This window comes from Hypomesus nipponensis, chromosome 24 (genome assembly GCF_054491055.1).
Source record: "Hypomesus nipponensis isolate SF chromosome 24, ASM5449105v1, whole genome shotgun sequence".
Lineage (NCBI taxonomy): Eukaryota > Metazoa > Chordata > Actinopteri > Osmeriformes > Osmeridae > Hypomesus > Hypomesus nipponensis.
Window position 1 is genome coordinate 6,000,439 of NC_140384.1, and position 17,062 is coordinate 6,017,500.

The window sequence follows — 17,062 nt, forward strand, 5'->3', positions numbered from 1 at the left end:
AACACCCCTGTCTCTGTCTCACAGCCCCTTCCCCCCCTCCCCTCCCGATCCCATACCAGACATTAGGGATGAATCAATACTGTTCAGATGCAGCTCTAATCACAAACCGCCTATCTGCCTTTCTCTCTCTCCCTTCCCGCCATTGTTCCCTGTTACTCTCTCTCTCTCTTTTACTCTACGTCTCTCCCTCAACCTAACTCTCCTTCTCTCAGTTCTCTCTATTTCTCTCTTTCTCCTTAAAAAAGAAAAAAATTCCCTCTGAAGCTGAGCCCAGTTGTCTTTGCTGATCTGACGGTTTATCCCCACTGATCTGAGACTGTCTCTAGGTCCGCGGGCCCCTCTGTCTACACAGCCTGGGGGCCCCTGCATGTCTGCCACACCACTCCGCCTCATCACCGCCAACACCGGGGCTGGCGCCGGCGGCGGCCATGACACCCGTGGCTCGGGGGGGGGGGGCGTTCTGCACTGAAGCTCACATTGATCTCCGTGACCAGGATGTCGGTGATGCTGCCGATGACGGTCACAAAATCAAACACGTTCCACGCGTCCTTCAGGTAGTTCTGGAACGAGGAGAGGTCAACGTCTCGTTATCGGAGGGCGCAAGGCATCACAAACACGGCACCAAACAATGTCTCACAGGGATGAGTCGTGATTGGCCTGTGCGATACAGTCGACAGATCTACTGATGCGGTGCGGAGGCTATGTTTGAGACTGAGGAGGGGGGGGGGGCTACCAACCAGAGGGCCGAAGGCGATGATCTTGAGGATGCACTCCAGGGAGAAGAGGGCCGTGAAGACGATGTTCAGGTTCTTCAGCATGGCCTCGTAGAAGTCGGGAGCTCCATGGAACTGGCGGGCGGAGAAAACACACGGCGACGTTAAACGGACGGAACCCAAGAGAACCCCCCCGCCATGGGAGACCTGGAGGACGGCTTCGGAACCCGGACGTCCCTGCGGAACACACCAACCTTCATCATGAGCACCACCGTGTTGAGGGCGATCATGATCATGATGGAGTACTCGAATGGAGCCGACACCACAAACTTCCACATCCGGTATTGGAAGGACTGGGAATCCTCTGGCATGTAGCGGGTCAGGGCCTTGGCATTGATGGCAAAGTCTATACAGGCTCTCTGGAACGGAAAAAGTCATAGAGAGAGGGTCAAATCGGATGCCAGCCCCCGGCCGTGTTCCCCCATCAAGGTCCCTCGTCGTAGCTGAAATGCCGGCTCCCTTCCCAGAAACATGCAGACCTCCCTGACACACGGCTCGAATCGGAGCCCTGTCAGAGACGGCTCTATCTGAGGTCGGGGGGGGGGGCGTCTAAATCCAGGAGATAAACGACCCGCCCTGCGCCTGAGCTCTGCTCCACGGACTCCGCTCAGTCCTGCCCGCCTGCTCCTTAGCATATGCGCTCAGGGAAGATTTATGTGTGTGTGTGTGTGTGTGTGTGTAGTTGAGCAGGTCGGTGGCGGCTGTCTAATGGGCTCCCGGGGGGAGATGAGGCAGGGACGGCTCACTGGCTTTGTTTTCTGCTCGCAGGAACCCCGGCGACGGAGGCCCCCCCCCCCCGAATCAATCCTGGCCTGGCTGCCTCTCTCACCTGGGAGGACGGAGCTACTGTTACTGCAGCCCCCTCCCTCTGCTCTCTGCAGCTCTGGCTAATCGCGTCCTCACCGGGGGCTTCGGGCTTCAGACTGCGAGTTGCGTCGGCAACAGCCGCAGTGGAACGAGGGCGGAAGGTCCGCCCCACCTGGACGTCTCGCCCTTAAAGTACGGCGTTGACGTCGCCCTCTAGAGCTAGAGCTAGTCTACACTCTCTTGGTTTGAGTTGCGTTTGGTCGGTCGTGGACCTCTCGTCGCAAACGGAGAGGATACAGGGCGTGGGAAGGAGCCAGGGTTTAGCCGCGTGGCGACCGTGACGGGCTGCCCCGCGAGCGCTCTACCTCGTTCTTCTCCAAGCTGCACTCCGCCATGGCCTTGTCGCCCTGCTCCTGGAAGGTGATGATGATGAGGGCCACGAAGATGTTGACGAAGAAGAAGGGAAAGACCACAAAGTAGACCACGTAGAAGATGGAGATCTCGATGCGGTAGCCCGGGCTGGGACCCTTGTCCTCGAAGGTGGCGTCCACCGAGTGCTTTAAGACTCTGACAGGAGAGATGGGGGAACTGTTACATTTTTTTTTGTCTTGAATTGTATTGATTTATTGATACATTTTTATCAAAAAGTGCATTTAGTAAGTGCAGCACATAATCAAGGGTCAGAAATGCTTAGTTCTAGTCTTTCAGTGGTTAAAGGCAAGGAACGGTTTGTATTTTTACAAGACACGGGTAACACCTTATTTGAGTCCTTGCCATGGTTTATGGTCTATAAAACTTACTGGACACTAGGTGTACTATAGCTTCTCTGACCTGACTAAAAAGCTAACCGGGAACTATGACAGCAGTGATTTTTTATTGTGTAAGAAAGCTAACTAAAAACCATCGTAAAGACTTAACAGGCATGAGATTAATGTTCAGCTTCACAGCTAAGAAAGGGGCTATTTTCATCAGCAATGCCGAGATAGTCCTTACAGTAAGCAGTACCAAACCAGACCACTTAGCCCTACAAGTTATGAGAAGTAAGTAGTATATAATTGACTTTTCTCCTGACCTAAATACTCCCCGGTCTATCATTTTCGCATATCATGCATCACTGGATTATTCAATAACATGGCTAATTGAATGATTTCATTGAGAACAGAGAGCTGGAATAACAGTTATAATTATGGACAGGCCGGAGATTGCAGGGAAGACACTTGGGTGGTATCTGGTGTGCTGACCCAACAAGCCTGCACACACTGCTTGAATACGATATAAATCAAAGCCAATTACACAAGCTGGCACAGCACATTCCTAGGACATGGCCCTCAGGCATGCTTAGCCATATACAGGACGGTCCTCAGAGTACACACACACACAGTTTCACCCGGTTCTAGAAACTTCTCTGAGCTCTGGAAGGGAGGCTTGAAAGAAACAAAAGCTGGTCAGGGTTGCGGTCTTAACCCCAGAGTGCGAATTATGCGATGACAATCGGGGGGGTCAACTTCTTCTCTAGGGCTTGTATCGACCTGTCTTGGGGGGGGTCCAAGTCTTAATTAGGGGGGGTCAGACCCCCCCAAACCCCGTCGTAATTCGCACCCTGCCTAACCCTGGCCTCGTCCCAGTCAGTGGGTAGGCGTGCAGAGTGCTTGGTGTTGAGGGTGTGAGCGTGGGGACCTACGTGGGCCAGCCCTCCCCAGTAGACACGGTGAAGAGGGTGAGGAAAGCCCAGAGCACGTTGTCATAGTGGAACTCATACTTCCTCCACTCCCTGGGCTGGGCCGACACCTCGTCCCTATCGTAGTCTAGGAACTGCCCTCTGGAAGGCAGGGTTGGAAGGGAAGAGGGGAGGGGAGGGAGAAAAGAGAGAGATGATTTGCACAACAGCAACGTCAGTGTCAAAACACAAGCTCACTATTCCAAACAAAAGATCCTACAAGAGTCGGACAAGGAAGATGTGGAAACAGAGATGTATAATTAATGCAATTATCTTTAATCATCAGAGCAGCACCGGGCTGGTCTGCTCCCTGTGGAGGGGGTATAATTGCCCTTGTATGCTGGCCTCAACAGCTGGGAGCCGTAAAGAAAAACTGGCAGTGATTGTGAGGGCATCAGTCTGGCCTCTACCATTGCTATCCTGCATGAGGGGGGGGGGGATATTTGGGACTGTACCAAGTCTTCTTCTCTCTCAGGGTGCTGTACCTGCAGTCCTTCTCCAAGCCCTTGGACTCGTCGGTGCAGTAGAAGAACTTCCCCTTGAAGAGCTGCACGGCGATCACGGCGAAGATGAACATGAACAGCATGTACACGATTAAGATGTTCAGAACGTTCTTCAGAGAGTTGACCACGCAGTCAAACACAGCCTGGGGGAACATGGCAAAACACACACACACATCCACACACACACACACACACACACACACACACACACATACACGTACATACAGAGTTCCACTGCTTGTCCTTCACTCTACAGTAGAACATTGTTGATGTAAGAACGGGGACTATACTTTACCTTCAGTTTGGGCAGACGCTTGATGGTCTTCAGAGGCCGTAGGACTCTCAACACCCTGAGAGATTTGATGGTGCTGATGTCCTTGCCTTTGCTCCCTCTGCACAGAGCAAGCAAAGTAAAATCTCTTACAGTACAAAAACCCTCCTACTCTTTGCTTGCTCAGTTCCATTTAAAAATGCTGAGCGAACTGTGAGGAATTGTGTGAATGTGAGTGAACTAGAGAATAACTGATAATATTTGACAGTGATAGCCTAAGAGAGTGCTTGGCAATATTACAAGCGACGATAAGCACTTCTTCATTCTTATGTAGTTTTCTCACAGCTATACTCACTGGAAGCAAATTTAAGATGAATAATAAAACAAAATAATATGGAGAAATTGTTTACTATTATGACAAACTATTGAATAACAATTATGGAAGGTCAAGAGGTCTTGTCAAAATAAGATTACAAGCAACATAACTCAAATTACTTGGGCTATTTTTGTAAATCGACATGGAAGTAATGATTGATTATGCAATCCAAAACTAAACTTGACTACTAAATATTTAAATAACATTCGGTAAAAGAAAACAAAAAAACCTTTCTTCCACCTCTCTGAGAACTTTGCATTATTCACAGAATAACAACAACAGGATCACATACACTATGCGGTACTGCAGTTATAGTTACACTGTTGGGAGGTAATCCTTGACAAGTCATTTTGTAAGCTGCCTTTAATGACTTCAGATTACATAAACACATGCCTCTCTCAATCATTCTCTCCAATTCTGTATGCATTTCATGTAATCCGGGATTACATGAGCTCGTTGGGCAGAATCTGCATTGATTCCATGCAAATACCTTTTTTTTCGAGAGGAATGTATTCTCTCTGTATGTCAGTGTCTCAATACATTATCCATGCAAATGACACCAGTAAAGCCACGTTTCTGAATGTGCATCAGGTATCAATAAACTAGCCCTAAACCAAGACACAAAAGAAACCTTCCAGTTTCTTTTAAGGAAGTCATGCCGTCTTCAGACCAGTGTCCTTGTGAGTCATTTAACGAGGGATGAAAAGTACACAACACACGAAACAAACAAGGAAAAAAAAAGTGAAAGGCGAACGAGCCAAAAGCAATATATTTTTGTCAGGCGCAATAGATGACAAAACTGAGAGGATTTTGCAATAACATGTCAAGAGTTACTGCAGAATTTCATTAAGGCCTATCTCTATGTTCAGTAGCGCTCCAGATATCGTCAGCCATACTGGTGCTGAGTCAGGGCCTGTGGGAGCTATGAAAGTAGCAGTAAAACCCTGGGCAGGAACTACACTCCAAATTGAACACAATGAGCTGATAGCAAATTCTGCACGTTCCGTAAAAGGACAAAAGATGACAAAAAACTCTGATCTACAGTAGGTTCTATCGAAACTATCACACAATAGATTTCTCTATGGCCTTGACAGAAAAGGAAAAATGTAATTAAACAACCATTACTGTCTAAAATCCCATCTTCAAGGCTATGTTTCTCATCAACCAAAATTGTTTCCAAGTGTTGTGAAACATCTTAGCCTCAAAGACACTGGAAAAATAAGCCGCTGCTAAAACTCCACGAGGCGACAGAGGGTTGCTGGATGGAAATGATTTCCCTGAGACCAGCTCCCTTGTCTGAATGGCCACACCCTAACATCCAGCTAGTCCTGTATTTACACCCCATTTATATGGTCTCTGGTCAGTCTATCAGCCCTCTATTCTAACATGCAGGTTTCATTCTCTGATGCACATTGAACCAACATGCTTTGACAGTACGTAGACTTCCATGGATACAAATCAGACGACACTCAGGCGGCCACAGTGAAAGACTCGACGCATTCTGATTGGCTCTCACAGACACCCTGAGCGTGACCGCCTCACGGTGGACGCCTCACGTGACTTGAAGGCTCAACGCAAATGCAGTGGTTCACCGACAGCAGTTGAAAAAGGGACGTGTTTTAGGGAGGCCAGTGGTGCGTTTTAAATTCATAACGATGCTGACGTCGGAGTCACAGGTGGCTGGGCCGGTCGGGGCCGGTTTGGACCGGTTTGGACCGCTGTGACACCACATCAGATCTCCCCTGGAAAAGAATGACAGCAATCCCTTCCCCGATCTGTTCATATCCCTCCTGTACTTCTCTACCTGGGCATTCTATGTCCAGGCCCCACCGCACTCAGCCACTCTGCTGGCTGAGAATTCAAACCTCCCGTTCTGACTCGAGGGCTCTGGGTGTCACATAAAGAAACTGAGATGCCAGCAGAACAACAACAAAAAACGCATTGATGTGTATTTATTTCTCGATCAGCACTCCCTTTGAAATGAAGCCCAAATCAACGATAACGGTTGGATGACGTCGGGTCACGTGTTACACACTGGCTTGCTTGAGCCTCCAATCACGGACGAGCTTTGAGAGACAGCACGGGAGGGTGTCCATGGAGAGGAACCAGAGTGACACTGGTCCGATTCTCCTGTTGATTTACAGAGATAGTTGGCTCATACAGGTTCAGAGGCGAGATACTGTAGGCCTACTACTCTAAAAGAGACAGAGGTGGAGGGGTGGAGAGTTGGGGGAGGGGTGCTCAGAGAGATGGGGGAGAGTGTCGTGGGGTCCCCACCTGGTCACACCTTGTTGCGATCTAATGGGGGAAAACAGTGATAAGACACAAAATACAGAGAACAGTTACGGGAGCTGCCAATGCACTCACACAAACACACGCACACACAAACACACACACGCACACAAACACACACCCTAACACCCAAACACACACACACAATATACACATAGGCAAATACGTCAGCATACACAGAAATAAAACATAACTTCTACCTATAGGGAATGAAAATAGACATTCAGCGTGCCGTTTGCTTGTAAGTGACATCAAGCGATAGAGACACACCCTAGGCTGATGCTCCAAACAGCAAAATAGGCCCAAAATCACATTGAAACATTCTATGCTAAACACAGCTAGCAATCATTTTCTGAGACAAATATGCCCACAAAAAATGCCAATGGCAAAAAAAAAAAAAAAAAAAACCCAGCTTCACTTGAGTCGCTCTATCCTTGTTTAGTCGATCCTTTGATTCTCAGACATGAGACATGGAGCGTCAGACAGGACAAGAGACGCATTTGAAGACGTGTCAACCCACTTGGAGGACTCCCAGAAAGACCCCCTCTCCTTCCCCAGACGCCGACAGCTCCGGCGGGTAGCGTTCGAGACCGCTTTTCGCGGTTCGTTCGTTTCGCGGTTCGCCGGCCGCGTCCAACGCTGCACGCCGAGCCCCCCCCCCCCCCCCCCCCCCCCCGCAGTCACCTGACTTATCACCTGACGCGTGACAGATCGCTGAGTGTTCCCTGAGGCGGAGTGTCTTGTTCACAGGGAGACGGTGCATCACATGGACATGACGGGCCGAGTGAGTCACCGGGTACATGCGGGGAAAATGATGCCCATCTATCAACAGGACCAACTATCTGCTACCGGGGAGTGTGGTCGAGACAGATAGAGGCAAACTACAGGCAAACACACATCCACACACACACATACGGGTGAAATGGATGAGACTTTATGGTCATTCACAGTCACCGTGACACTCATGGACCCCTCGTCTGTTGTAGGTGATACCGTTTGCTTTGAACTTGCACTTAGTATGTGCATGCGGAGGAGTGTATTGTCATTCATGGCATCTCGAGGTGGCTTTCCCCCCAAAGCCTCGTCGCAAACGCCGGCACATGGCCGTGCCGTATGCGCTGGGTGAATGCGCACATGGGATCACAGCAGCGTCTGTCAGGGGCCCTGGCGTCAAAGCAGTAGATGGGACTGTCATCTCACGCAAGACGGAGGGATGAGGATGACACAGGCAAAGCCAACATGCCCCCTACGTGTTCTAGCGACGAGAGTGACAAAGTACTGGTGGACCACGAGAGATGAGGGCAGAGGATGAGGGGAGAGGATGAGGGGAGAGGGGTTGGATGATAGCGGGACTGCACAGGCCCGTGAGTGGGGCGTCGGCTGGTCGGCTCACACGTACACAAACGGGCAAGATCAGGGAGGGAGGGAGAGGAAGGGAGAGAGACATTACCCCATGAAGCTCCTTTAGGAGATCCACAGCACATGGAGACACAAGGAGGAACAGTCAATAGCGCACGTATCGATCCACACACACACACACACAAACCAATCCATCAAATCACAGCCCTACACACACACACACACACACACTCTATGATACAAATTCATGTACACAAACTCACAATTAGCACAGAAGAAAGCATTTCATGGAAGTTAATTGAATGCAATTAGCACCACCTCCACAGCTAAAAGCCCGACCAACAACAATAGCACACCTACTGATAGAACTATTGTATGCGTTCCGAGCTTCCCAAAGAAGGTTGTTATGGGAACTAAATAGTATGTTTTCCTTAAGTGCCACTGGCAGTAGCATATAATTACATGGTGCAAATGATTTATATAAAACTCAACCTGTGGAAACTCTCTCTGGGAGAAAACATGAGTGTTACCTAAAATAACATACTCTGGGGGATATATATAAATAATTCGCAAGAAGAAAACAATGAGGGATTCAACCCAATGTAAAAATACCAAATATAGAGAAATTACAAAACAGTAGACAGACGTTTCAGGGATACCCTTGTGACAGATTTACACTATGCTGTGACTATACAGCATTGTGTTCGATATTTCTTTCGAAATGTAAAACAAAGTGGGGGTTCAACTTACGAAAATGCAAACGCCACCAGTGCTCCACTGACCACGATGAAGTCCAGAATGTTCCACAGGTCTCGGAAGTAGGCGCCAGGGTGAAGCAGGAGACCCAAGTCAACCATCTAAGAGAGGTGGAGAGAGACAGACACAGAGAGACTGAAACAACGTAGATCCAGATGAGACAAATATCATCAGCTAACGTGTGTGTCCTCAGTATGTGCTTCTCGATCCAGTTGTCTCACCTTGATGACCATCTCGAATGTAAAAACACCCGTAAACACGTAATCCAAATACTTGAGCACCTGCACAACAGAGATAGCATCAAAACGACAGTCCACCAAAAAAAGATGCTACTATCGTGATCTCATTTGAATACGTGCGTGCGTGTGTGTGTGTTTTGATGTCTCACGTTGTTGCGCGGGGCGTTGGCCTGGACGGGGTCCTCAGCAGCCAAAGCGATGCTGCTCATGGCGATCACCACCAGAATACACATCTCAAAGTAGCGCATGGTCACAATGTAGTGGCACAGACGCCTCACCCTGGAGGGACAGAGAGAGAGGAAGAGAGAGAGAGAGAGACAGAGAGAGAGAGAGAGAGAGAGAGAAAGAGAGAGCGAGAAAGAGAGAGCGAGACAGAGAGAGAGAAAGAGAGAGAGAGAGAGAGAGAGAGAGAGAGAGAGAGAGAGAGAGAGAGAGAGAGAGAGAGAGAGGGGGGGGGGAGGGAGGGAGGGATAAGGGGGGGGAAGACATGACATGTGTTTTGATACATAACGCTCCTGGTGCTAGCTCAACACACACTCAAAATGTTGACTCTCCCAGCAGCACACAAACCACAAGAGAGGCATTATCTCATGTCAACACTGTTTTTAGTCCTGGCACAATGCATTTACTGTATTTGCCATTAATAGATGGTTGTTTAATGCCAACATTTACAAGCAGGCTGTAGAGAGGGGGCATTTGAATAACTGTGGACTTAAAGGGTAGTGCTACTTCACTGCCTTTAAGACTCGCACTAAAATTTTACAGCTTCTCTAAATGAGCTAAATTGAGGGGAGGTATTTGGTACAAGGCTGCATGGATGGAACTGATTGATAGATGTACATTTTTACATTTTATTCATTGCACTTCCATTGCAGGTGACGTACACATAGTGCAGGTACTAAATACAACAGATAATCAGTCATCAAAAGTGTCAAGTCCAAGGAACCAAGGAACATGTATTTGACCAGACAAGCTCAGAGTGGTTGGAGCCAAGGATCAGTCTGAATTTTACCAGACAGTGCAACAGCTATTATATTATGTTGCCAAGCTATGACTTACGGGTTGGTTTGCCCAAACACAAACATGGAGCTGTAGGGTAGGATGGGTCTGGGGCCGTTCTGAGTGAGATCTTCCAGGGTTTTCTTCTCCACATTCATAGGCATGGTCTCCAAGTCAATGCTGTTGACTGGGCGCATACATAAATGTGCATTTGGATTCACTTCACTTCTGTCACAATTATAATAATGAGATTCCGGGACACAAAAATAACATGGGTTTTTATCTCTTAAAGATACCAACTCACAAAAGGTGCATACTTTTTTTTGCTGTGGTTACAAGGAGGATGCGATAAAAACGTCCTCTCAAAAAACGCTTCTATGTCCTGTGTGTGCTGTGAGGGTTTGTTTGTGGTACTGACTGGTAATGAGGGTGGTCTCTCCAGGAGGAGAGGTGATGGTGACCGGGGGGATGTGGCTCGAGGTCTCTCCTGTTTTCCTGACGTTCTTCTGGTTGTCTGAGTCCTCTGGTCGGTCACAGCCCTCCTTGGGGCCCACGGGGACCTGCTGGGGGGTGATGGCCAGGGAATCTCCCTTTGAGTCCAGGACCCTGGAAGGAGCCCCCGAAAAAAACACCCAGACAGAATAGGTCACGGAACACTATTTAGCATCCTTGCTCACGAAGCTAAACAGCAATTCAGTCAGTGTGAAGCCGCGTGCTCGTTCGTACATCCTATTCACTGCGTGTGAAGCTCAACGGCACAAAGCTAGTGTGATAACTCTCTGTTGATGTGTACAGACAGGAGGGTGAGCGTAGTCAGGGCAGAGGCAGACCTGTATCCATGGCCTCTCTCCCTCTCGCTGGCGTCTCTGTCGCCCTCCGCAGTGGATTGGCCCCTGGAGCCGTGGGGCCGGCGTCTCCTCCTCTCCCCATTGGCTCCGTTCTCCCCCCTGGAGCGGACCTCTTTGTGGCGCGGCCGGCCCTCCCCGCCGCTGTTGACGGTGCCGTTGCCCTCCTTGGCCTGCCTGTGGGAGTGGTGGTGGGGGCGATGCTCCCTCTCCCCCGGGCCTCCCCCTCCTCCCCCCTCGTCCAGGGAGCTCTGGTGGTGGTGCCTCCTGTCTCCGTCCCGGCTGCGTGAGCGCTCCCCCTTCCCCTCCCTCCACCTGCCGCCGTCGGGGTCCTTGCTGCGGCTGTGGTGCACGTGGTGCCTCCCCCCCTCCCTGCCGTTGGCCGTCTCCCCGTTCTCGTTGGCCTCGTCGACGACGGGCCTCTCCCTGTGGCGGTGGTGGCGGCGAGGCTGGGCCTGGGGGTTGGCGGGGGCCTCGCCCTCCTCCGGTGTCCGGGGCTTGGGCGGGCCGGGGCCGTCGTGAGGCTCGACCACCAGGGGGCGGTCCAGGTGGGTGTTCATGTCCGGGCGGATGTGCAGGGCGGAGGACATGCGGAGCCGGTCCTCGGGGTCCAGCTCGCTGTACAGGGCCTCGGAGCTGGCACGCACGTTGTGTTTGCGCAGCTGGGTGGTGCGCTGCTCCCACACAGACATCATCTTCAGAGACTTCTGCTGCTCCTTGCTGACGGAGGACATGAACAAAGCAGCTCGCGTTTGATTAAGGGCCATTTCAGAAGATTTCTTTAAAAAATGATTATCAAAAATGTTTATATTTATTTATGTAAATTAATAAATGTAGTGTTGAAGGATCCATAGGATAACAAAATAAACAAATGTTGCTATCAATTTTTGGAACTTATACACTTTATTATCAGGGCAATATGTAGGTTATGATGTTTTTAATGTTCACGTCAGTTTCAAACAACAGACTGGTTGAAAAATCAAACCCTAACATGCCAAGTGACTGACAGTATGGCCAAGGTGCATTGGACCCAACAGAACAGTGGTTTCTGTTCAGGAAGACAGCGGTGTAGAGACCGCAGCCAAGCATGGTCCCTGACCCCATGCTGTGACACGCTTCGCTGGTCCGCTCAATGTGAATGCCTAGTCCAAATTGAAATGGTTGACCATGCATTCTAACACCACCTGTAGACCACGCCGTGTCTATTCCCTCTGCATCGAGGCGAATCATGTCCCTGTCGTGCAATGGGGTGTGGGGTGTAGGGTGTGGGGTGTGGGGTGTGAGAACATCTGGTTGGCTGGAGGGTGAGGGGGCCGGCTGGGTTGGTATTGCTTAGAAGGTTCAGATTATGATTACAGGATAAGCTTTCTTATTTACCCATTGTCTGAATTCTCTTAAAACTACAGACAATTGCTTTTGTCTTCATAAGCAATTCAGGATCAAATCCCAACTTGGTGTCATGACTTGACCCATGGGCATCACTAAAATCAAAAGGCTGATGTGCCTTTTGTACCGTACTTACCTTTCACACGGATAGAGTGAGATAAAAGCTAAAGTCTCCGGCTATATTTACATTTACATCTAGTCATTTAGCAGACGCTCTTATCCAGAGCGACTTACAGTAAGTACAGGGACATTCCCCGAGGCAAGTAGGGTGAAGTGCCTGGCCCAAGGACACAATGCAATTTTTGCACAGCAGGAAATCGAACCAGCAACCTTCTGATGAGTAGCTCGATTCCCTAACCGTTTAGCCATCTGACTCCCTATATCCTGTAGATGTACTAGCTTTCAAATGAGTGGGAAGGTGAGACCTGCTTATCATGTTCACCGAAGAGAACATGAACACGCGCGAAACCGGACGTGTGTCTATGGCCTGTTCCAAGAATGTAAACGTGACAATGATCATTTCCAAGAGGTTGCGTGACACAGAGCAATCGTCACGGCAACCCTGTTCTTACGACGGGTGGTAGGTTTACCTCAAGAAGTGATGGACTGGGGTGCAGACATAACTCCTACAACACAGAGGAGCACGTTGAAAAAAGCACGAGGGAGAGAATGGAGCACGTCTCAGACGTGCGACACAGTAAGCAGGTTAGGCGACACAAAGGCAGACCACGGGAGGACGACACAGAGCAGGAACAGACTCACGGGAGACACAGAGAGAGACAGGGGGTAAACACTGGCACAGAACCAAAAAGAAAGAAAAATCGCCGAAAACAAATTAAAATACGGACAAGGGAGGCACACGCAGACCTTGAAATTCACTGAGCATAAATTAAACAAGCCAAGAACTACTGCGTCGGCATTCTCGGACAGTCATTTGGACATTTCGGAGACTTGTGTGCAAGTAATAGGAGAAAGCCCATCCGATGAACGAGCGTGTGGATGCCCTGTGTGTGCCCCTGAGCTCAACAGATGATCGTCGCACTCTCCTGCCCGACGGAACACGGCGCCCCTCAGAAGGAAGTGCCGAGTCACTGTGAGATCTCTCGAGCCACACCGTCTCAGTGGGCCGTCCCCAGACTCCTCCCCCAAGCCGCCGTGACCCAGAGTCTGCACAGCAGAGTTGTGCCCTCCCCCCAGGGCCGGCTCTTAAGAGCGGCCCCAGAGCACGGCCTGCCAGAGATATGGTGTCAGATGGAGGGCCCAATGAGGAGCGGCGGTGATGGTGGGGGGGCAGGGGGGGGACGGAGGAGAGCTGCCATTCTGGAAAGCTCGACCCCCCCCCCCCACCTACCCATCCTCCCTCCCCCCTCCACCCCCTCCACCCCACCCCCGCCAGGCACTGACGCACCACTGTGGCAGGAACCCACGAGAGCGCATGAAACCCACGATCCGAGAGCCCGTCCCCCTCATGGCCGCTGACCGCGGGAGGGGGAGGGGGGGGGGGTGCCACATCCATCTGTTACAAGTCAACACGCAGACACACTCGGACACAGGACGACATGGTGAGCACATCAGGGAGAGAGACGGGGAGACGGGGAGAGAGCGAGACAGGAGGGGGGGGGGAGAGAGAGCGAGACAGGAGGGGGGGAGAGAGCGAGACAGGAGGGGGGGAGAGAGCGAGACAGGAGGGGGGGGGGAGAGCGAGACAGGAGGGGGGGGGGAGAGAGCGAGACAGGAGGGGGGGGAGAGAGAGCGAGACAGGAGGGGGGAAGAGAGAGCGAGACAGGAGGGGGGAAGAGAGAGCGAGACAGGAGGGGGGAGAGAGAGCGAGACAGGAGGGGGGGGGGGAGAGAGCGAGACAGGAGGGGGGGGAGAGAGAGCGAGACAGGAGGGGGGAGAGAGAGCGAGACAGGAGGGGGGGAGAGAGAGCGAGACAGGAGGGGGGGGAGAGAGAGCGAGACAGGAGGGGGGGAAGAGAGAGTGAGACAGGAGGGGGGAGAGAGAGCGAGACAGGAGGGGGGGGAGAGTGAGACAGGGGGGGGGGGTCAGGAAGAGAAGGAGGAGGCGGCAGGGTGGACGGAGGGTAAAAACTCACAGTGAGTTAACGCTGCAGATGGATGAGCTGCTAGAGTTTGCACCTCGCCGGTGCCTTACAAAACTGCACATGCACAAACAACAGATGGGGGAGGGGGGAGGGGGGAGGGGGGAGGGGGGAGGGGGGAGGGGGGAGGGGGGAGGGGGGAGGGGGGAGGGGGGAGGGGGGAGGGACAAAATACAGGGAGAGGTCAGGGACGGGAGGACAGAGGACCACAGACCCGTTTCGCCTGTCTTTCTCTGCCCCCTCCCCACTCCACCCCCCCAACCCCTCCCACGTGTTACACGTCTACTCAATGGGAGTCTCGGTAGGAGAGACACGACACTAGGACGAACAAAACGAGTGACTACAGACTGGCTCAGAGAATTGTAGGCTTGAGATTTGACCCTCCGAATAAATGATTCGTAATCATTTTGTATGGAAACCCAGTTTATACAATGCATTCACCCCCAAGTCCAATGGTAAATACATGTTTTGTTTAAGATCGGTGGAGAACAGAGGTCTTAAAGCCCACAGTAATCCGAACACTCATATCGATGGCTCATTCACATTCTAAAATAACAAGCCGAAAGACATTGAACTGAAAGTCATGGAAGCGATTCACAGATTCACATGGCTTGTGACAGATGATCATCTACGAAGACACGGCTGCTTCTAGAAGTTGTACCAGATGAATGGCAATGCAGGGGGAAAGAGACAGAGCAGGTACAATCTGAAACATCCCAAACTCAACTCAATAAGGCTTTAGTAAAGGTGCACAATACAGAAGTGTTTGGGTTTCGATGAAAATGGGCATTTCCCAGCCTCATGGAACCTCTCCTCATTACGCAAGACCCCAGTATGGGGTCTTGGTTGTCTCAGGTGGCCTGAACAGCAACACGTCGAGTGTGTCAGGGCGGAAGTTCAGTCGAATCGGTTTGATCATCCAGGTTTTTAAGTTTAAACAGCAGAAACCTTGCAAGTCATTCCGTCTCATAATCAGACGATCATCCTGCGACTCATACGGGCTCACAGAGAGCTGGGCTCAAAGAGAGCTGGGCTCAAAGAGAGCTGGGCTCAAAGAGAGCTGGGCTCAAAGAGAGCTGGGCTAGCCAGTGAGTGCAGACAGACTGGACTAGAATAACGTAAACATGCAGTCCAGACAGAGACAAAGGGAACATCTCACAATCATTGAAGGACTACAAAGGAGGGTTACTTTGGGGGATTTTGTGAAAGGATTGCATATTTCTTTTGTGTTCGTACTTCTTTTTTTGTGCGTTCAGGTTGACCAAGCAAATAGAGAGTGGCTAGGAGGCCTTCCGACTTACGCTGTTATGGAGATGTTGGCCGCAGACATGGGGCTAACTTCCTTTACCTCCTTGGCCTTCTGCATAGCCAGCTTCTTATTGATGGCCTCTTCCTGCTCCTCCTCATCCTGACAATACAAACACACACACACCTCAGTGGTGGCCTATCAGAGCGACAGGTCCTGCCACAGATCACAAATCAAGACCATCGCTTTGAGGGGGCCAGTTAAGATTTAAGCTACTTCTCAATATTGTAGGGGATATATTAATGACCACAAATCCTACGAGCAACTGGGCAGTTCATTACCTTGAGTTACTGAACGGGACAAAGATCATTCACGGCATAACAGCCCAAGAAGACAGGCTTATAAAACCAGTAAGGACAGGGGCGCCATATATCCTAATAGAAAATATTCACGGTGAATCTACAATCGTAAATATGGGGAAGGAATTGTTTGATTTAAGATGGGACTTTTATGAAGGATCACCAGCATGGCCCTGATTCAGGGACACCCAGCACTGGGGATGACTCTAAAAGGCCAGACGTGCAACCTGACCTAGCATGTGTACAGTATGAGAGCAGCATCCCTCTACCTTAGTGAGCTCCTGAGCGTTGGCGAGGTTATCCACAGCAATGGCCAAGAAGACGTTGAGGAGGGTGTCTGGTCATTTGCGAAAGTCTCAGGAAAGTTCAAACTCTCAATCACTTACCAAACAATCAATCGATAATTACACTCAGACAAAGAGAGCTATTTTTACAAATCGACGATCAATCACTTTACCGTTGTAGGGCTGAATAGCGTGCAGCTTGACAGCCGTAAAGTTAATTGATTGAGGTCGATAGGAGAGAGAGAGGATACAGTTTCCAAAGAGGGTCAGAACGATGAAGTAGATCGAGGAGAACATTCCACGCCGAACGCCCCCCTGTGACTCTATCCCATGGTACATCACTGCATTCCAATCCTCTCCCGTCAGGATCTGGTGGGGGGGACAGAAATATCCAAGTGAGGTGTTTTCAAGAGGACAAACACCCCCCCCCCGCCCCTCCCCCCCCCCCCCCCTAAGTGTCATCAAAGCAGCGATTTTGAGGGATGTGTTTTGCCGTCCCGTAGTGATGTCTCACCTGGAAGACAGTGAGAATAGCAGCTGGGAACGTGTCAAAGTTAGTCGTTGGCGTCTCCTCCTCGAAATTAAACCTGCGGGAGGAAACATAGCGGGGTTGAAAACGGCTTGATTTGGTTTTGTTTCGCTGGCACGCCATCCGTGGGAGTGATTGGATCCCAATCCCGTTTTAATCCCTCCTTTTGTTCCAACGGCAATAATATGTACTGCTCGCCTTCCTCGACAAGAACGGCCAG

General features: G+C 50.6%; 1 protein-coding gene across 1 annotated transcript in view; it reads right to left on the reverse strand.

Annotated features, from left to right (window-relative positions):
* cacna1ba (calcium channel, voltage-dependent, N type, alpha 1B subunit, a) overlaps positions 1–17,062 on the reverse strand; it is a 63,153-nt gene that overhangs the window by 14,748 nt on the left and 31,343 nt on the right. The window contains exons 15-32 of the mRNA XM_084690808.1: positions 16,828–16,900; positions 16,565–16,682; positions 16,299–16,366; positions 15,726–15,832; positions 14,419–14,481; positions 10,923–11,657; positions 10,511–10,698; positions 10,153–10,279; positions 9,243–9,372; positions 9,076–9,135; positions 8,849–8,955; positions 4,096–4,192; positions 3,783–3,943; positions 3,262–3,399; positions 1,946–2,147; positions 968–1,132; positions 738–848; positions 477–560 (exon numbers count right to left, since the gene is read on the reverse strand). Of these exons, the coding sequence (XP_084546934.1) occupies positions 477–560; positions 738–848; positions 968–1,132; positions 1,946–2,147; positions 3,262–3,399; positions 3,783–3,943; positions 4,096–4,192; positions 8,849–8,955; positions 9,076–9,135; positions 9,243–9,372; positions 10,153–10,279; positions 10,511–10,698; positions 10,923–11,657; positions 14,419–14,481; positions 15,726–15,832; positions 16,299–16,366; positions 16,565–16,682; positions 16,828–16,900 (2,734 nt within the window). The remainder of the gene's footprint in view (positions 1–476; positions 561–737; positions 849–967; positions 1,133–1,945; positions 2,148–3,261; positions 3,400–3,782; positions 3,944–4,095; positions 4,193–8,848; positions 8,956–9,075; positions 9,136–9,242; positions 9,373–10,152; positions 10,280–10,510; positions 10,699–10,922; positions 11,658–14,418; positions 14,482–15,725; positions 15,833–16,298; positions 16,367–16,564; positions 16,683–16,827; positions 16,901–17,062) is intronic.